Genomic DNA, 19,786 nt, shown 5'->3' with positions numbered 1-19,786 from the left:
ACTTAAATCGGCAGAGCAGGGCTTCAACGAATGATGGGGGGCTTCATAGCTCCCCTCCTCCCTCCGACGGTCCTTAAAAATGCTCCCTCCCCTTGTCCAAAAACCCACAAAGGATATCATCCTCAGAACTAACATAAAAACTGGGCTGCTGGCATCTGAGTTAAATATCCCTAAGTTCAAAAAAGTTAAGTGATGTCCCCTTGTCACACAGACAGAGTTCTCTAATCCTGTGTGTTCTAATTGTCTGCAGAAGAGCTGAAATAGCCATCCTCGTCCTTCACTGAAACGTACCAGTGTGTGTGAGCACGTGCACACATGCACACGTGCACGCACGCACACACACACAAACACACACACCAGAAAAGCAACACTGTTTGCAAGGAAGCCATGTCACAACAGGGCTTCTGAGAAAAGAGGCTGAGATCAAAACTAGTCACAGAATCACTGCTTCCAAGTTCTCAAGGGCAATGGTGGGGGGTGGCAGGCTTGTCCCCGCGGAGCTGTGATAAGGCGAAAAGGACAACACGGAGGGAGAAGTGGGGCCAGAGCCACAGCCTGCAGAAGGCTCCTCCTGCCGCCCAAGCCGCTGAAGCCCCTTCCAGGAGGACGGCAAAGGTGACAGGCAAAGCGTGCAGACCTCCCAGTCCTACAGGTGTGATGTGGACCCCAAATTCACACTCACCTGCCCATCTCCCTCAAACTACTTAATTTCACTGAACCTCGGTCCTCATTTGTGAAAATGGAGGTGAGCACCTGCCTGCCAACACCACTGGTTGTTTGAAGGATGCAAGGGGTAACATACCTTTCTTCCTTTTCTTTTTTTTCTTTTGGGGGGGGGTTCCTTTATTTAAACAGAGGTACTGGGGGTTGAACTCAGGCCCTTGTGCATCCTGAGCGCATGCTGTACCACTGAGCTGGACCCTCCCCGCAAGGTAACACGTGTTTGAGAGCAGGCACCGAATCGCAGCTTCTTGCCTTGATGCTTAAAGATGTGTTCTAACAAGGGGGCCAAGACCCTGGGGAGAGCGGGGGGCGGTGCACAGAACAGGCATGACCTGCAGGGCTGTTTCTGACCTGAGGACCGGGTCCGGGAGTCCCACAGATACCAACAGTTACAAGGTTTTACGGACCGAATGTCCGTGTCCTCCCAAAGTTCACCTGTTGAAGCCCTAACCCCAAAGTGATGGTACTCGGACATGAGGGCTTTGGGAGACAGTCAGGGTCCAATGAAGCTGTGAGGGTGGGGCCCACAGGACGTGGTCAGCGGCCTTACAAGGAGAGGCGAGAGCTCTCTGTGACCTGAGGCAAGGCCACGAGTACCGGCCGAGACGGCCGAGTCTGGGGCCAGGAGCCCAGCGGGCTGGGACCTTGCTCGTGGACCCTCCCAGCCTCCAGAACCAGAAGAAATACCTTTCTGCTGTTCTAAGCCTCCCAGTCTGTGGTGTCTTGTGTCAGAGCTGAGCAAGACACAAAGTGCCCGTGAAGTTTTATTTTATAATTCCCACTTGCCAAACTGCCTTTACATAGACTGAGATTTGCACTCGGTCACCATCTTTTGTTTGTTTGTTTGTCTGACCTCTCTAGGAAGAGGAATGAGATAAAACACTGCCTAGTTTCACTCCTGTCGGGGCCGAGGGGAAAGATGCAGCGTACTCAGCTAGAGCTTCTGGATGGAAACCTCCCAGCTGCTTTTACCTCCTCAAGGCCCCTGGACGTCTGTGTGGAGCGTGCGAGGGCCTGGGGGCTGCACGAGGCGCAGACACGAGAGATTCAGACACGTCATCACATCTGTCTTCCGAACATTTCAGTCTCACTTTGCATCCCGGTACCTTTGTGATGAAATACCGGCAGCAAGATGAAGGGACGGTTAGAACACAGCAGTCAGAGGCATGAGGGACACGCACGCAGACGCACGTGGCCCCGCCCCTCCTGGACCTTGTTCTGAACCGGTCACATCCCCCCTCGGGTGTCTCAACGTCATTGCTGAAGTCAGCGGTGTCCAAAGACTGATGGCTCTACCATTTTGCGCACATCAAGAGAATGACGTTGAGAGGTTATCTTGGAACCCCCTGAAATTCAGTCGATTTGGGGTCTCCCCACCCCGAATTCCAATCCCAAGGTGCCCAGAGGAAAGCGTGTCTCCTGAGTCCTGCCTCTGGGTGGCTCCTGCAGAAAAAACACCTCTCAGTTTAGGGCCAGCAGAAGGAACGGGGGTCTGCTGCACATCTGCACGGCTAGCAGGGAGCTTGAGAACAGAGTGCGTCTTTCAAGGGCGACTCCACTCTTTGGTAGGAAAGGAGACGAGGAGGCTGAGTGGGTCCTGCTGGGTCAGGAGTGTCCCCAGGCCCCCGGAGCTCCACGCCGTCTTACACCAAGCTTCCTCACGTGTTCACTTTTCATGTTCTTTCCTATTTGGGGAATAGCAATTTCATTTTCCATACGAAGTGTGAACGGCTCCCCCTCCTGTGTGGAGCCTTGGGACCCAAGATGCTCGGGGTGCCTTGGACTCCCTGTGCAGGCTGCTCGAGTAGTCACGGCTTGTCCAGAGATCTGCTTTCTCCACTGGACAGTGGGCATCCTGAGGGCAGGGGCCACCTCAGTCACTTTTACATCCAGGACCAGGCAGAGCTCTTGGCCTGCAGTAGATGATTAACACACTTTCATGGAACTGAATCTAACTCTCTTTAGTTTGCGTGTACTTAAAAAAAAAAAAAAAAAAAAAGGACCAAAAAAATTGCTTCTCTTGTTGTCGGCTCATCATGATGGGAATCCTCTGTTCTGCCTTCTCCTGCTGTGATCAACTCATCTTTGTTTATTTCCGACCTGCAGACTTCCACAAAGGATCTGTGAGCACTGACAGCTTGTGTGTGTTTGTGTCGGAAGGACTGAACCCTGCGGGAGGGCTTTCGAGTCAACTGTGCCCCATCTCTAATGTCAACGTCTAGGGTAAACCCAGATCTACTCAATTTGAGCAAGTTCCTTCTTGCGGAAGCTGGAGTTACAACCCGAGGACTGTCTTTGGAAAAACGATCTGGTTTGTGGGGAGGAGGCCAGTCCATCAGGACACACAGTGTCGCCCCTAACTTCCGGCTCAAGGGCGAAGAAACCCAGCCTACCTGGCTCCCTCGTCACGGTCCACGTTACTGCACTTTAGGGGTGCCATCCAGGAATACACTCCCGCTCGCTCTAATTAACCGCTCAGCTCAGCGATTCAGATGCACCAACCAACTAGCTCACCGACAAGGACGTTCAGTCAAGAAGTCCTGTTGTCATGAGGAATCAGCGTTGATTATGGAGTTTTTATGGAGAGGGTTAAGGAGACTTTTTACTTTCTTTCCTTTCACTGAAGGTAGCTGCCAAAATGGAAGCAAGGAGGCACTCACGTGTTCACCATCACATGCATCATGGAGTAGCCAGCATGGGGACGGGTGCCCGAGGAGAGAGGAGAGATGTGAGTATCACAGTGATCAGGCTGTTAAATCACGAAAGACACAAACTGCCCTCCCCATTTTGCCCACGACGTGCAAAATCCCCAAATGACCAACGATGCCCCAAAACGCACGACACTCGTCATGACCCAGTGGCCGGCCGCAGGTTAACCTAAACTTCAGTGCACCTGTGGACTGCTTTCTTGTAAAAATGAGTATGCAGGGAAAAACTGTACAGTGCCCCTGCCTAATTCCCCATTTCCCCTCCAAAGCGTCTTCCAAAATAACAGGTAACTAACTGATTACAGCAACATTTGTTCTCTTAGTACCTAAGTGAAAGCAAACCTGTTCTGTCACTAATTCAGTCACTACCACTGCTGCTTTCAAAGTTGTTGTAAAGAGACGGCATTTAATGAAAGAGATGCTTCTGGCAGCGTTTTGTTAAATAAGAGAACCATTATGTACCAAACCTGCAGGATCTAAAGTTAACTTCCATAACACGTTCGCTTCCCCTGGCTTTACACCTCAGTGCCGTTTTGTCTTTCTTCTGGACTGCCCACGCCTCTTTTAAATATTCTCCTGGACTCTTAGGTACCGTCTCTGGTGCAGGTCTTATCTTCGTGTGAAGCTCTGAATGCCCTGGGGTGAGAGAGGAACTGAGTTTTATTTCTCTTCTCTCCCATGGAGCCAAACACACAGTGCTTCCTCTCTGCTTGTTGCTTAATATTTGATGAAAGAATGAAATGATTCACAGTGTCAGGTTCTCCTTTGGAAGAATGAAGGAAAACAAAGCACCATCTGACCTCTGCAGCTTGGCGTTTAGTGAAATTTGTAAACATGCTGGAGGCCTTGCCTCCGATTGCTGAGTGGGTGCACCTGTGATGGGCAAGTCTTTTTTTTTCCCCCCCTGTAATAGAGACAGGGCAGTTGTGACTCTTCCTCTACAAGGTAATATTTCAATATACAACCAGGATCAACCATACAGTGGTTCTGTAAAGACCCAGAATGAACGACCAAGGGATGGAAATGCGCAGCATAAAATAAATTCCCTTCTGAGAACTTCAGAACAAAGCACTATGAACCCAAGAGACAAAAAACAAAAAACCCCACAACAACAACAGCATTTCTGCAACCCTCTTGTCAAATAAGATTGTCAAATAACATTGGGTAAATCCAGACCAGCCCTGCATTTTTTAAAGAAAGACCTTTGCTACACAGCTTCTCGATATTATGATCCATATAAAAGTCAGCGTCTTTACATGGAATCTGAGAAATATCAAGGAAGCCACTCTGCCTGCCCCACTCCTAGATTCAAAAGCCGCTCCACACACCTCAAAGACTTGCTTTTTGCCTGGTGGAAAGAGTTTGAGGCAGAGAATCAAGAGAAAGTTCTGTCACCTACCAGCAACCTGACCCTGGACAAGGAAGCCATTTAACCTCTCTCCACTTCCGCCTTTTCACTGGGGAAACAGGGAAATTAACACTTGATGCAAACTTGCATGAATGTTACAGAACCAATGAGAACCACTAGATCCCGGACCACGGAGCCCACTGGTACACTTCAGCCACGGCAACCCCACTCCTGGACCCTGGAGGAGAAGATACCCAGAAAGGATCACGATTCAAAGGCAATGCCGAAAGGCGGCAAGTCATTAAAGATCTGCAGATCCCCACTCCCGGGACCTCTCCGCGCACATACCCTTCAACTTGGCTCTGGTCACGAATCCTGGGCCCCTGGTGCTGTCCCCCTCCCAGAGCCTGGATTCCACTGGTCCCATCAGTGCCGTACTTGCTGCAGGGGACCAGGAGCCCTGCTTCTCAGGGCAGCCCCCACTCTTAACAAAGTTTTCCTTTAATATCTGAACCCAAATCCACCTCCGTGAAGCTTTCTCTGGCTGCTCCCAATGAAACCCACCAGGGCCATCCAGGACCAGTCGGGACCGTCTTCCCATTGCTCGGCCACAGGTAGGGTGCTCCCACATCACCATCCTTCTTCCCACGTCTGAATTTGCTTTTATTGGTCTATAATCACGGCAGAGATCAGCACTCAGAGCTGAACATAGCCATTTTCTTAAATACAATCATTCTGAGCAAATCAAATCCAATTAAAAAAGAATGTCAGTGATATTTTAATATCCAGTAGTCTATTAAATAGGAATGCAAGTAGTATTTGGGATAAAGAAGTTATTTTTTTTTAAAGTTTAAAACCGAGTTTGGGGGAGGGTAACAGCTCAGTGGCAGAGCACATGCTTAGCATACATGAGGTTTTGGATTCAATCCTCAGTCCCTCCATTTAAAAAATAATAATAAAGTTAAAAAATAAAAAACTTAATACCAACTTCACATTTTTAATGGTAGAGGATGTTGGTTTCTAAGAACCTTCTTTCAAAGTTAAACTCAATGGTGAAATGTCGTACTTCTGACATTTTAAATTAACAGTCTCCTGGATAAAAATATCACAAAGCTGCAATAGTATTACAAAAAAGGGCCACAGAATTTGAAAAGCTCTCACATATTTTTAGAGATGGTGTACATGCAAAGGACAGATCTAAACCTGGAGGAGCCTCCTGGTAGGTGGCCAGGGGGCCGGATGCCCAGTGACGCAGAGTGTGCTGGAGAAAGGCCCTCTCGTGGTGGGCACAGCAGAATCCCACCTACCCAAAGGCCCGCCTCCCGTCTTGGCCCTGCCAACAGCCAGGCACACACCCCCTCTCTGAGGCGCCTCTGCTTTAAATGACATATGATGTCACCATCAGGAAGTGGAAGCTCCCCCACTAGCTGGCACCTCACACGTTCTCCACACTCACCTAAGGACGGTGCTGGAACACGCGACAAGTCGGACTCTTTACATGAAAACACTGGTTACATGTGAACCCAGCGACCAGCCTGGTCATCAAACGTCTCCTCTGTTAGTCACCGTATATGCGAGCCAATCAGGTCGCCGAGTCAGAGCTCGAAATACTTACAAAGGGATTCCTCAGTCACAGTTTCTGCTCCTAGAATTTACTAGACTCACTCCACTCACTTTAAATTGTCAATATGAGAAAAACGACTGTTCTCCTTAATTAGGTTACAGCCTCTTCTGCCATCCTGGCAGGACCAGCCTTCTCCTGCAGGGAAGAGCCAGCGGTCAGCACCACAGCGCGAGGGCGGCGGGGAGGCCACGGGAGGAACGTCCCCGGTTCCACCGGGTGCGCTGGGTGCCGCCACCTGCACGGGGAACTGCCGGCTTGTGACGCAGCACAGGTGCTACTGCTTACATACGTTGGCCTTTCCCTCCTGAAGAAGCACGCCACCAAGGGAAGAGATGCCCGGCACCAGAACCCCCGCGCCTGGGTGACAGCCTAGGACCACTGTGCGGGGCCCCATTTTCGGGCTTGGCTGGGGGCCAGCAAGGAAGTGCATTCGGGGAGCTCGGGCCCCTCCCTCAGCGGGGCCCAGGCCAGGCCCTCGGGGGCCACGGTGGACAGTGGCTTCCGGCCTAGCTGCACTGATGAAGGTCACGGACAGACGTGCTCGGGGGCCTGTAAGAGGCTCCGTGGAAGGCGTGAGCAGCACGCGGCTGTCCCTGGCTCACCGCCACCTGCCCTCCGCCCGCCCCGGACGCAGACCTGGGTGGCTGGCTGGCAGTGTCAGCAGCTCCCACACTCTTTGGCTTCTGGTCGGGCTGGTCAAGGAAGCGGCAGCAGGGACCGGAACAGGGAGGAGGGAGGTTAGATGCCTCCCCTGGGCTCCCTCACCCTCTGGGTCACCAGGGCTGCACATGTCCCTCTGTTGAAGGACACAGCTCCCGACGGGAGGCCTTCCCCAGACACCTCCCTCGCTGGCCACTCCTGTTACACCCCTAGGGTCCCACAGCATCCCTGAAGCCCTCCCCACCCCTGCCTGCGCCCCTGCAGACAGTCCTCTTGGAGACTCCCATCAGTGACCCAGTTGGGGGCGCCATGTTTTCCCCGATGGAATTAGCTGACTTTTGGTGGAATTTTGTTTTTCTTATACTCTAAAGAGATCTGAGTCTAGTCATCTGTTCCAAGGGGATATGTCAAAAACCACATGATCCAACTACCCTACAGACTTCATCTAGAGAACTTTTTGTATCTGCGATTGTAACTTTTCAGAATGAGGCCAAGCTAAAGGGAATACACTGGTAAGTCATAGTGCCTTGCAGGAAAGAGAAATGGAAATTTTTTTTATCATTAAAATTAAACAACCCTCTAAAAATATACAACTAGCTTTAATTTCAAGAACAGAATGCTTAGTTTTGATGGTTTCCACAATATTCTTTGATTAATAGTCATTAAGAATATTAAAAAACATTGTACACTATTGAACCTACACTGATCTCAACTGTAGGATGCATTCTGACTTCAGAGATGTTAGATGTGAAAAAAACAAATGTGTGCTTTGGATACAATGAATAGAGCCTGTCTCCCAAGAATGACTCATGTAGAGTTTGGTAGGTAACTCTCTTCTGGGGACAAATGATACATTTTCTTTTCTTTTACAGAGAACTTATTTTATTTCCTTCTGGAAAGATGTCATGGCCATGGCATCTCAGAGACAATACTCTTACCTGCAAAGGGAGGGACACTTTCTTCTCTAACCCTCAGTGTTGAACTTCTGAGCACGTCACCCTACTGGTCATCACTCACGGGAGATGCTGTTGTGGTTTGCACTTTGGGGGCTTCTCTGGTGCTGGGAGTCTGTGTCTGCGTCACTGCCCCGGCAGGAAAGCCCTTAAATGATCGGGCCCACGGTTGCTTCGGGGTTGAGGACCTGACCCAGCCTCGTCCTAGGCTGTTGCTTGGCTCACAAGGCACAACCCCAGTAGCTCAGGAAGCGGACTGGAGACATTGCAGGCGTCCAGGAAGCTCACAGTCACTGCGCACGCTTCCTTCAAACTCACTGGAGGGCTGGGACGCTGACGTGAGCCGGCAGCCCAATTAAGGATGCAACCACCACTGATTTACTTCCAGGCTGCATCTTATTCACGCAGTTTCCACTCTGTCAGTAGGTGGGTGGAATAATTAACAGGCATAACATGTGTGTAATGTAGTTATAATCGGGGGACCTGATAAGCAGTTTCTACCAAGCAGTGCCTTTGAAATAAGTCACTGATTGGAAACACAGGACAAACATTCTAAGAAGTTTATCTAGGAAATGGGCATGAGACCCTCTCGTAAAGCAAAGCGTACTCTTCCCCTGGACACGCGGGGCGTATGGTCCCCGCCCTGGTGCGCGGCCAGCCTCCTTCCTGATCTCACCCCGTCCTCTGGCTGGCGGGGTGCAGCCACTGCTGAGTGGCCAGGTGCCTTTTGCTGAAGGTGTCTGAAGGAGTCTCATCAGTGCTGAGCACCCGGGGCCCCTGCTTTTCCGATGGGAAGGTCAGTGGTGCCGGAGGATGCTTTGGTCCACAGTCATTATTTTTCACCACTGCTGCTCTAACAGAATCACCCTCGTTTGCCCTAACAGGAGAAAATGGGTTTTTATTGGCTAAACTTGTTAGCAAGATGCTATGGGAGGCAAAATGGTTAAGAAACGTAGTGAAGAAGGGCTTTCAGACTCTTCCCTGCCCCTGGGAAAGCCCCCAGGAGCTGCTGGACACTCTGACCCTCGGTCTCCTCACCATCAATGAAAATGCCACCGACCGACTCCCAGGAGGACCGCAGATGACACAGCGCACACGCCCTAAGCTCTGGACCTTCCTTGCTAATGCACACACCGCGCGTGCACGGGCTCGTCTCTGGACGTTGGGAGGGAACAAGTCCTTTCTTTAACCCCGCAACGTGCAGTTCTGAACAGTCAGACAATCAGGGTGCTCAGAAAACGTGTGGCAGAAAGAGAGAAAGAAAAAGATGTACGCGCCGAAGGCAGTTTGGCACATGCGGAATCCTTGTCGGAACCAGATTCTCTCACTCTTGTTGGCCTCACAGATAACCATTCATGTTACACAGCAATGTTCTGAAATTTTAATTTGCCTTCGAAGTATTTAAGTTGTTTATCACAACTGTATTCATTTCACCTCCCATAATGTGTATGTGTGCATATGTGACTGTGTATCTCAGCTCACATCCATGGAATAAAAAAAAAAAAATGTAAGTCCATCTGAAGGAGCCACTTTAGAAAGATCACGCCAGGCCACCCCTGAGCATAAAACCTGAGGACTCCACTAGTCAAACAAGAGTCAAGACTACGTGTGCCAACGGGAATGCTAACCGAGCTCACAAAACAGAAGGACTGACGGACAACGACAGAGGGGGCGTTCATCCTCCCACGTTGCTGCAAGCCAGGGTCGGAGCAGCTGTCCTACTGGGATTCAGACTAGCCGCTCTTGGGGCAGACTCCTGCATTAGGAGGCCACGGTCCCCACGGGAGCATTACGACACAGCACAGCGCGGCTGCAGCAGACACCGTTCGCCCGGGTGCCGAGGTCGGGCCAGACCAAACGACTCAACCAGGCACACGAGGGGGACACCCGTGTCCCCAACGACCAGGCAACATCTGCCAGGAGGTAGGCCAGCTGATGTGGGTGAACCAGTGAGCGGCAGGGTCCTGGAGCCCCACCTTGTAAACAAGAGCCTGCGTGATGGTGCGCTGCTGGCTCTGAGGGGACAGATTTCACAAATTAGAAGAACAGAAAGTAACGTTCAGAAACGCGGACTCCAGCCCGCAGCCCCAGGAGGCCTTACCGTCGGCGGTGCCGGAGAGGCCGTCGGCTTTGAAGTTGCTGGTGCTTTTCTTCCTCCGGTGCTTCTTTCTGTTGGCGTGAGGGGAGGGGGGCGGGTCGAGCTTGGGGCTGGTGGTGCTGGAGATGCTGGGGCTGGAGCACACGGAGTCGCCCAGCCCCGTGTCTGCCACCGGACCGGAAAAGGCAAAAGAACGCAAAGGTTAACACTTACAAAGTGCACTTCGCCAGAACACTCCCGCAGAGCTCCTCCAGGGTCCTACCAAGCCCCGCAAGCAACACCTGGTCTGGAGGCCCAGGGCGCCCGCGTGAACGGGTCACGGCACCCCTTGCTCTAATGCGCCACCGGCCAATCGAAAGCAGCTCTCATTTCTGCATCGTCTTTATGCTACGGAGAATTTGAAGTTCTCTACTTTGCACGACCAGAGTTCTGGAAAAGGGAAGTGGGAAGCTCACGTCTTTTACTGGTTGATTTTTCTCTTCCCATAATTACCTTCATATATTAGGAATGAAAAAAAGACACTTAGGAACACACATGAAAGTGTCATCTTAAATGGGACTGTGTGTGTGTGTGCACGCGGGAAAGGCATTGACGATTCTCTTTCTTCTACTCCCAACATTACGTGCAACCGCACGGCAGTTTATTCTCGTGGGAAACGGCACACCACCTCTCTCTCTCACCACGTCCAGCAAAAGTGTTTGGAGGCCCCCGTGGCTGACCTACCAATTTTTGATTCACAGATGCGATACACATGCACAAATGTGGTAATTCACTGCAAGTGAAATTCTCCATTTACCACGCCTGTTTTTACTTTATCCGAGAGAAGAACAAAATGCTGTTAGAAGACCTGAATTGAACGTGTAATTTAACAGAGTGAAAACGCACACCAAGAACGGGACGGAGAAACACCATCCAAACACCCCGAAGGCCTAAGAATTCTTTATTTCGTGATTCAGCATCTTTGTAACTCAAAAGACAGCAAGTTCTGTGCAATATATTTCACTCACTGAAGGAGCGTGCTTTTGGGCACCTGCTGTGGGCCGGCCACTTTTTTAGCTGTTTGGGAGCCATCACTGAGAAACACAGGTGACGGCTCCTGTCTGAGCAGCACTGACACGGTACGGGGGCCACCACCCAGAGCTCATCGCAAGGTGGTGGGTGCTTGCTGTGCGAGGGGAAAGGATTGGATGGAGGGGTGGGGTGGGGTGGCTACTGTAAACAGGGTGGACAGGGCGGGTCTCACCGAGAAGGTGACATGTTAGCCAATATCTGAAGATGGGAAAGGCACGAGAAAGTGAACACGTGGGGGGGAAGGACATCGCCAGAACATGGCCCTACGACCAGGTGAGCATTCCTGGGGTGCTCTAGAGACAGAGACAGGACAGGTGACGATGGAGACTCACAGGAAAGGGCATCGGAGAGGGGGAGGGCTCTGCCTCGGGGGGGCTTGCTGGTCACTGTCAGGACCCCCAGCTTTTACTCTGGGGGAAATGGGGGGCCTCTGCAGGGTCTTGAGAAGAAGGATGGCATGATTCCAAATACAAAGATTGACTTGAGGTCAAACTGAATTTAAAATCTTTTAATTTTGTGAAGCTCTAGAACATTTTATCATTTATTGAAAAATGTTTTTTAAAAAACACTCTTTTGAGATGCACATCTGGTTTCAAGAATGCCCTCGGACGCAGCTCCCTGCTATCCTGAGACCAGCGACTCCTTGCCCATCTTTGCACGGTGGGAGGGTCAGCCTTCCTTCCATATTCCCATCCATGTGGAGGAAAGGATGGAGCTCCTCCTGGGAGAAGCTGCCTTGAGGAGCCTGGGACTCTACGTTGACTCTGGAACCACAAAGTAGTCATTTCTTCTGTTCTCTCTCCAACTGGCCGCCTGCTCTCCACTGAAGCCACACTCACCCTTAGTCTGGTCCTTACCCCTCAGGCCTGGATGGGGGCACAGCTAAGTGCAGAAGGGCTCTCTCCTGCTAGCTTTTCACCTTCGAAGCCGTCCCAGTCTTTTATAATATGAATTCTTACACGTCTTTAAAAAATACTAGGTCCCAATGAATATCAGACAAAAGCTGTAGACATACCTGAGAAAAAAAGGCTACTCTAGTTACTAAGTGAGCCCTCTTTCAGAGGGCTGAAGAGCTGAGGGATGTTGTTAAGGGGTCCAGGCTCATTTGCTGATCCTAAAGCAACCCTTTTAGTTGGGAGGGTATAGCTCAACTGGCAGAGCACGTGCTTAGCATGCACAAGGTCCTGGGTTCAATCCCCAGTACCTCCTCCAAGTGTAAATAAACAAGTAAACCTAATTACTTCCCCCACATAAAAACAACAAAAAAGCAAACCTTTTACATGTGAGTCAACGTTCAAACCTTACAATGAATACTTTGTACGTTTCAAATATTTTCTGCCCATGTTTCAAAAGTTGTCACCCTCAGACCCCATCTTCTCTGATTCTTAGTGTTAAGAGCTCAGCCTATGCCAGCCATGGTGACAGGTCACAGGGAAACCACTGTCACAATGACTAATGACTGCACCTCCCTCTAGTCATGGAGGCAGACAGGACGTGCAGGCAGGACAGCGGCCTCTGCTGCAGCAGGGCTGGGGTTTTATCTTATTTTTCAGTTTGTTCAGTTCTTTAAAATTGAAGCATCATTGTTTTACAATGTTTTAGGTATACAGCAAAGAGATTCAGTTTATATATATATTTCATATATATATATAAAAATATATAAATGTTCCTTTCCAAATTCTTTTCCATTATAGGTTGTTACAAGATATTGAATACAGTCCCCTGTGCTATATAGTAGGTCCTTGTTGTTTACCTCTTTTATATACAGTAGTGTGTGTATGTTAATCCCATAAATTCCTAATTTATCCCTGGCCCATCTCTTTTCCCTTTGGTAACCACAAGTTTCCTATGTCTGTGAGTCTATTTCTGTTCTGCATATAAGTTCATTTTTATCATTTGTTAAGACTCCCCACATATAAGTGATATCATATATTTGTCTTTCCCTGTCTGGCTTACTTCACTTAGTATGATCAGCTCTAGGTCCACCCATGTTGCTGCAAATGGCATGATTTCATTTTTATGGCTGAGTAGTATTCTACTCTGTGTGTGTGTGTGTGTGTGTGTGTGTGTGTGTGTGTGTTGTGTGTGTGTGTGTGTTGTGTGTGTGTGTGTGTAAAACGCTGGATTTCTTCTTCATCCAGTCATGTGTCAATGATAAAAGACATTGCGGCTGCTTCCACGTCTTGGCTGTTGTAAATAGTACTGCTGTGAACGTGGTGGCGGGGTGCGTGCATCTTTTCAAATTAGAGCTTTTGTCTTTTCTGCATATATGCCCAGGAGTGGGACTGCTGGATCACAGGGTAACTCTATTTTCAGTTTTTAAGGAAGCTCCATCCTGTTCTCCACAGTGGCTGCACCAGTTTTCATTCCCACGGGTTGGTATTTTATTATTTCACTCTGTCCCTCAGTTGTCCCCTCAATTCAATGCACAACGTTTATCCCCAACTATGCGTTTTAACCCTTACGTCATTCTACTGCTGTAACGTTCTCTCCCAAACTGACATTCCTCATCTCTGAACCCTACAGATCCTAGAGTTGAGGCTTCCTGCACTTGGCTGTCAGTTATCTGGATGTAACTGGCATGTCTGTTCCCCAGGCAGCTAAAGGTGCTCATTCCCTGCCCCCTCCGTTCAGAGCCATACAATGCTGAGCACACGGAGGATGCAGCAGTGTAGCATCAGCACCTGGATCCCTTCCATTCTCCAGCGGTTCTCTAGGCTGGGTACCAGTGTCGCTTTGTAAGATACTCAGAATATACGCAGAAGCTACACAGGCATAGCGGGCTCCCACTCACGTGTGGTGGCTCTATTTCTGGGTTCTCTGCTCTTCTCTAATCATCTTTCATCTCTCTGTGTCTTAACGGCACATGGTCCTGAACGATACAGCACAGCAAGTTCCCACGCTTTGTTATTCTTCACAACTGTCTTAGCTCTTCTTGGCTATTCTGAGCCCACAACTTTGTATATTCATCCAAATCAATGGAAAAGATATTAAACAAGGTGAGGTCAAGATAGAGCCCTGAATCTTCACTCACCAATCCACACCTGGAAGCTTTTGAGAGTGATCACTGAGTAAGCCTTAGATACACCATATTGTCTGTGCATCCAGCTCAGATACCTTTGAACTTGCCCATAAAGAAACCACAGAATGACCTGGTCAAATGCTTTGTTGAAGGCTAGATGGGTACCCAACTTACAGATATTTTTGACAGTTTAAAACCAATAAAGGGAAATACATTTTAATACTTTTTCTCCTTAAATGAAATACCCCTGCTCAATGAAACCACTGTTTCCTTTTCTATGTGTACACAAAGCACTTATTTACTGATCTAATTCAGAATCCTACCTGGGCTGGACTTTAAATTCACTGGCTCATGGCTCAGAATTCACCATTCTGCAACCCAAAATGACAGGTGCCTGTTTCTACACATCTCACTCCCAGCTGCAGAAAACTTGCCCCAAAGTAATTGGCAGGACATAGCAACCTCATTTCCAAGATTTCTGAGTATCCTGGAATATATGTAATTCATGGAGAAATTCCAGCCTCACTTGAAAGTAGTTAAGTGCCAATCTCGAGAAGGAAATACTTGGAAGTGATGACACCCGCCTTCCTCTAGGGGACCATCAGAGCCAACCTCATTAATATCCTTTACAGCCTTCTTTTTTGGGGGGCATCCTTCAACACCAGTGGGTCTATCCCCATGTGGTTCTGTATTTCCACTAATTTCCACTCACAACTGGGAACCCATGCCCAGCGACACCTGGCAATGTCTGGAGGCATTTTTGGGCATCAGACCAAGCGGGGTGGAGGTGCTACAGGTACGGAGTGGACAGAAGCCTGAGATGCCGAAAAATACCCTATAACATGCAGGAAAGCCCCGCCACAGGAACCATCCGCCTAAAGTGTCAACAGTAAGAAGCACGCGGAATCGAATGGCTCTTCAATTCTTCAACCTTTCAAAGTCCTCCTCCAGGATACGGTCTGTTCGTGCAAGTGCCTCACACCAGTGACCTTCCCAGAAGGTCACTTTACCTGGAACGAGCCTGGACCTCTCCTGGGGACACGTCTCCGCCCCCACCACAAAGCACACGGGCACGCTAGGCGTCCTCCCTGCCCCCAGTTGCTGCCTGCAGACCACTCCTTCTCGCCCAAGTCCAGCCCCTCTGAAGCTCATGCCCTGGAAGACCCCGCTCGCTCCCCAAGACCCCCAAGTTCCGCCCCTTCACCCGCTGACTCAGCAGTGGCTCACCTGCCCATACCTGTGATGACCCTGGCTCTTCCTGGACACTCTCTCCAGCATCCTGGCCTCGGGGGCCTCCCCTCCCCTCGGCCTCAGCACCGCTCTCAGGTCCTGACCCAGGCTGGCCACGGGCAGGAACTGCCCCCTCTGGGATCTATTTCCGCCCCCAACGCCCAGGCTCCCAGGTCACTTACACCAGGACCCTCGCTCAGGTCTCGTCCACCGACCCCGTCAGTCTTTGCCCACTAACATCGCACCAGGTCCCGTTTCTTTCCCTACCTCATGGGGGACGACATCACACGCGTTGCTCCCAGAGATTCCACCCTCGATACCCCCTCCCGCCACCTTTCCTGACAGAAACCCCAGCGCAGACCCTGCGTGATTGATCACTCCCACCCTGGCCTCGGCTGGAGGAGAGCAGCCTCCTCTGCATGACGACCCTGAGGCTGGGGGCGGGCGTGGGATGGGGGCTGACCCCTGGCCTGTGTTTCAACCCACTGCATTCGGGGAAGAAACCTGTTTCTCAGCCTCCAAGAGGTGCTCTCACCCCTCTCCTCTGGCCCCAAACACCCTGCACGTCACCCCGTCCCCCAGAAGGACCCCGATTTTCATTTCACTGAAGATAAAAAAACAGTAAAAGAAGCGATACGAAGAGGACACCCCACCCTCCTCTCCCTGGTCTCCTGCGCCCGGCCCCCGCCAAGGCCGCCCTTCCCGCTGTGAACGGTTCCACCCAGCGGCTCAGACCCTCCCCTTGCCTGCGCTAAACGTGTCGCACTGCTGCGTTATCCCCTGTCCTGAACAGAGCCCTCCCTGGCCCCCACGCCCTCACACAGCTGCCATCTGATTTCTGCTCCTCTTAAAAGCAAAGCTCCCCGAAAGCTGCCTTGAGGAACAGGAACGGGATTCCGGGACCGCGGCCTGGGCCACCAGGGCTCACGGAGAGGGGCAGGGACAAAGGCACCACGAGTCAGGCCCCAAGCGGGGTCGGCAGGGGAAAGAGAACAGGAGACTGTGGGCTCTGGCCTGGTCCCTGGAGGGAGGGGGGGAGGGGAGCTTTCAGGATGACACAGGGTTGTCATCTAGTCATGAAAGCAGAAGTCATAGTAACAAAAACAGGAAGCAGGACCAGCATGTGCCAGCCTCACCAACTCCCCCTCGGACAAGGAGGAGCACAAGTGGAGCTCACGACGCGCACCAGCACCTGGAGTCCAAGCAGCACGTGCAGGCTGAGGCCCCCACCCAGAGGACCATCGCTAGAGGCCTGCCCAACTTAGAGGCGTTCCAGCCATCCTGCAGGCGCGGGCGGCGCTCCCGTCACTCCCCACTCGCCTCTCCCCACCCCCGTCAGTGCTCCAACGCTGGGGTCCCGGCCTGGAGGAAGGACAAGTAACCACTTAGAGGTTGGGGGTCCACAGCGGGCAGGCTGGCGGGTGGGCAGGCACACAAGTACTCGGAGGAACCAGACGCTCCGGAGTGGGCTCAGTGGGGGCAGGCATAGCTCAGGGGTGGGCGGCTGGGCACGGACTGCCGGCTGCCAGCAGACGGACCACCCCGCCAGCAAGAGAAGGCTGTGTGCCAGGACCAGGTGGCGTCTGTGAGACGGCCTGGCTGCTGCAGCAGGACCGCCAACTACGCGAGGTACCTACAGCCGCGGCCCAGAGGCGGCGGTTGGGGTGATGAAATACGAGAGAGGCCAAGGAGGCAGGGCTGTGGTCAGAGAGGCTGGCAGGAGAGAGGCACACCCCCCCGGCCCCCCCAATCCCCGACAGTTCTTGAGGCTGGCGGTCAGGCTGAGGAAGCCCCAGTCTCCAGTTAACTGGGGCCCGGGCCCGGGTGCCGGTGTGTCAACGCCAGGCTTCCAGATCTTGGGATTGAGAACCTCTCTCAGGAGGCGTGGTTTAACACTCCCCTGATTTAAAACACGAACAATCAAAATCTACTAGGCTTGCGCGCCGTGCTTTTCCATTTCCACAGACTCCTCTCGCCTGACAAGGTACCCCGCCAACTGGAGCGGCCTCGCCGGCCCCGCCCCAGATACAGAAACCGAGCCCAGCCGCGGCCCCAGGGACGCGGTTGGCTCCTCCTGCCTGAGCACAGGCAACGCATCCCGTTTTGCATCAGTTCCTGGGCATCGGGACTGACGGCACCGCCGACAGCCTTAAATACGGGAGGGGGGACAAGGAGAGAAGAGAGGTGTGCTGAATTACAAAGGCCAGCGCCCATTACGCCACTGCTAAACCGGCTTCCAGGGAGGGGCTGGAGTCCCGGGGACACGGCGCTGAGCCGGGAGGGGCCGGTCCTCCGCCGTCCCACGCACTCAGTGCCAGCCATTAGTTCTCCCCAATCGGGCATCAATGTTCAACGCACACCCCAAAAAACAGATAATACGAGCCATAATGCTAACAATCTGCAGCCTCTCTGAGCTGCAGCACGTGAAGTATGAGCCCAGGAAGCAGTTTCACTTTTCAGTCGGGGAGCTGACAAGCATGACTAGAGGGGGAATAAAATAACATTCCGTTCGCATAAATATCAAGCAGCCTGCTTGAGACTGATGGGCCAGGAATGTATTCTTAGCCATCATTCCGGCAGACAGGCCCAAGGACACTCATAACTTATTTTACAATCATTTAGTTTCAGCTCAAGTGGAAAACGTGACAACTTATCTCTGCTGACAAGATGCCACATCGAACCTTACAATTAACTCTCCTCCGATTATCTGCCCAGCCGATCATTAGCTGGGCCATTTTTGATGAGCTGATGCAGGGAGCTTGCCCCGGTGATCACCGTCAGTGCCAGGAGTGAGGAGCGGTTTCTGATACCCCAGCTGATATTCAAGTTGACCAGGCTGCGTGCCAGTGATTCCCGTGGCCGTGCTGCTCCCAAGTGTCTCCAAAGGTGCGCGGGGGGGAGGTGTCCCTCTGCGCCGCGCTGCGAAGGAGCCGGGCATCCCTGCCACTGTTACGACTGCAACACATACTGCCATTGCCGTAGCCGTTGCCACCGCCACCGCCACCGCGCGCCCCCGGCCCCGACTCTGGGCTCCGTTTCAGGGAGCTGTGGGCCCTCTGGAGGGACGCCGCCCACCCCTCTTCCTTAAGGAGCTTGATTTGGAGAGGGGACACCGTGAATTTGCTGCCGGGAGCCACCCGCACTACCTGGAGGAGCTACGAAGAGTCCCGAGGGCAGGCTGACTAATAATTTCTGATGTGTGGATGAAAGATACTTTAAAATGCATGTTCAGAAGCAGCCTGAGTCTCTATGGATTAAAAAAAAAAAAAAAAGAAACGAAGAAAAGGACCGTGTATGCATATTAGCCCCCGCTTCTCACCTTCACGTACACCCTGACTTATTCATTTGGCAGGATTAGGAACAACGTATTACTCAAAATCTTCTTTTTTATTTTTTGGTATGAAAAGAATTCAAAGTGATGAAAGACAGGGCTATTTGTCAGTGCCGAGTGGGGGGCGAGGGGGATCGCTCGAGGGCTAAAACCTTCCAAAAACTCGAGATGAAGTCACCGTGGGAGCAAGTAAATGGCAGCACCTTTCCTTCAAGACAGAGCTGACCCTCGAAGGCTAATTTGGATCCTTAATAAGGGCCCTGGTCCTTCTGAAGCTCGCAGAGAGGTGCAGGCTGGTAAATAAAGAACAGGCCACCTCTGCCATCCAAGGAAATCACAACATCCCGGCCTCTGTTAAAAGGTGAGTGTGAAGTGAAGTTCAAAACCTCGCCCCTTCTCACAGCCCTTTTGACGGGAGCTTTCAACAGGAGGAGGTTTACTTGAATCCCTGTCTCTGAAGATGTTTCAGAGCCCGGCGCATTGTCCGGTTCCCTTTGGCTCTCGTGGTGCTCACACAGAGGTACACGGTGTCAGAAGAAGGGGCAGCAGGGACACAGTGGGGGGCCCGGGAAGATGACAGGTGTTGGGGGAAAGGGAGAGACAACATGGTGTTAGACTGAGTTACAAAAGTGGGAGGAAAGGAACACAATAGGAGGGGCCAGCACGGAGAGAAAATCTGGGGAGAAGTGCCTCCTCGCCGGGCTGCGTGCAGCTGCACCCAGAGGCCTCTGCAAATGAGGCCGAGCACGCTGGAATTGGGCTTCATTTGCACGAGGCCCGGACTGGGTGAAATGTTTATATAACAGCCTTAAAAAAAAAAATAAAAAAGCACAAATTCTGATCACTAATGAGGGTACATGTTTTCATTTCAAGGCAATGAAAATGTTCCTCAACTGACTGCGGCGATGGTTGCCCCACCTGTAAATATACTAAAACTACTGAATCGTATGCCCTAAATGGGGGAGGTGAATGTGCTGTAAGTTTTATCTCAATAAAGCTGTTCGAAAAAAAGGGGTGG

General features: G+C 51.5%; 1 protein-coding gene across 12 annotated transcripts in view; it reads right to left on the bottom strand.

Annotated features, from left to right (window-relative positions):
- The window catches only part of AGAP1 (ArfGAP with GTPase domain, ankyrin repeat and PH domain 1), a 520,168-nt gene that overhangs the window by 112,197 nt on the left and 388,185 nt on the right, over window positions 1–19,786 (bottom strand). For 9 of the 12 annotated variants that reach the window (XM_032480554.1, XM_032480555.1, XM_032480556.1 and 6 more), the window contains one exon: window positions 10,118–10,279. The exons of the other annotated variants lie outside the window; for them this stretch is intronic. In XM_032480554.1, coding sequence (XP_032336445.1) covers window positions 10,118–10,279 — 162 coding nt within the window. The remainder of the gene's footprint in view (window positions 1–10,117; window positions 10,280–19,786) is intronic. 12 annotated transcript variants of the gene reach the window in all.

Source organism: Camelus ferus, chromosome 5 (assembly GCF_009834535.1).
Source record: "Camelus ferus isolate YT-003-E chromosome 5, BCGSAC_Cfer_1.0, whole genome shotgun sequence".
In the NCBI taxonomy this organism is placed as follows: Eukaryota; Metazoa; Chordata; class Mammalia; order Artiodactyla; family Camelidae; genus Camelus; species Camelus ferus.
The sequence above is the reverse complement of the archived record's forward strand: the minus strand, read 5'-3'. Positions and strand labels throughout refer to the sequence as shown.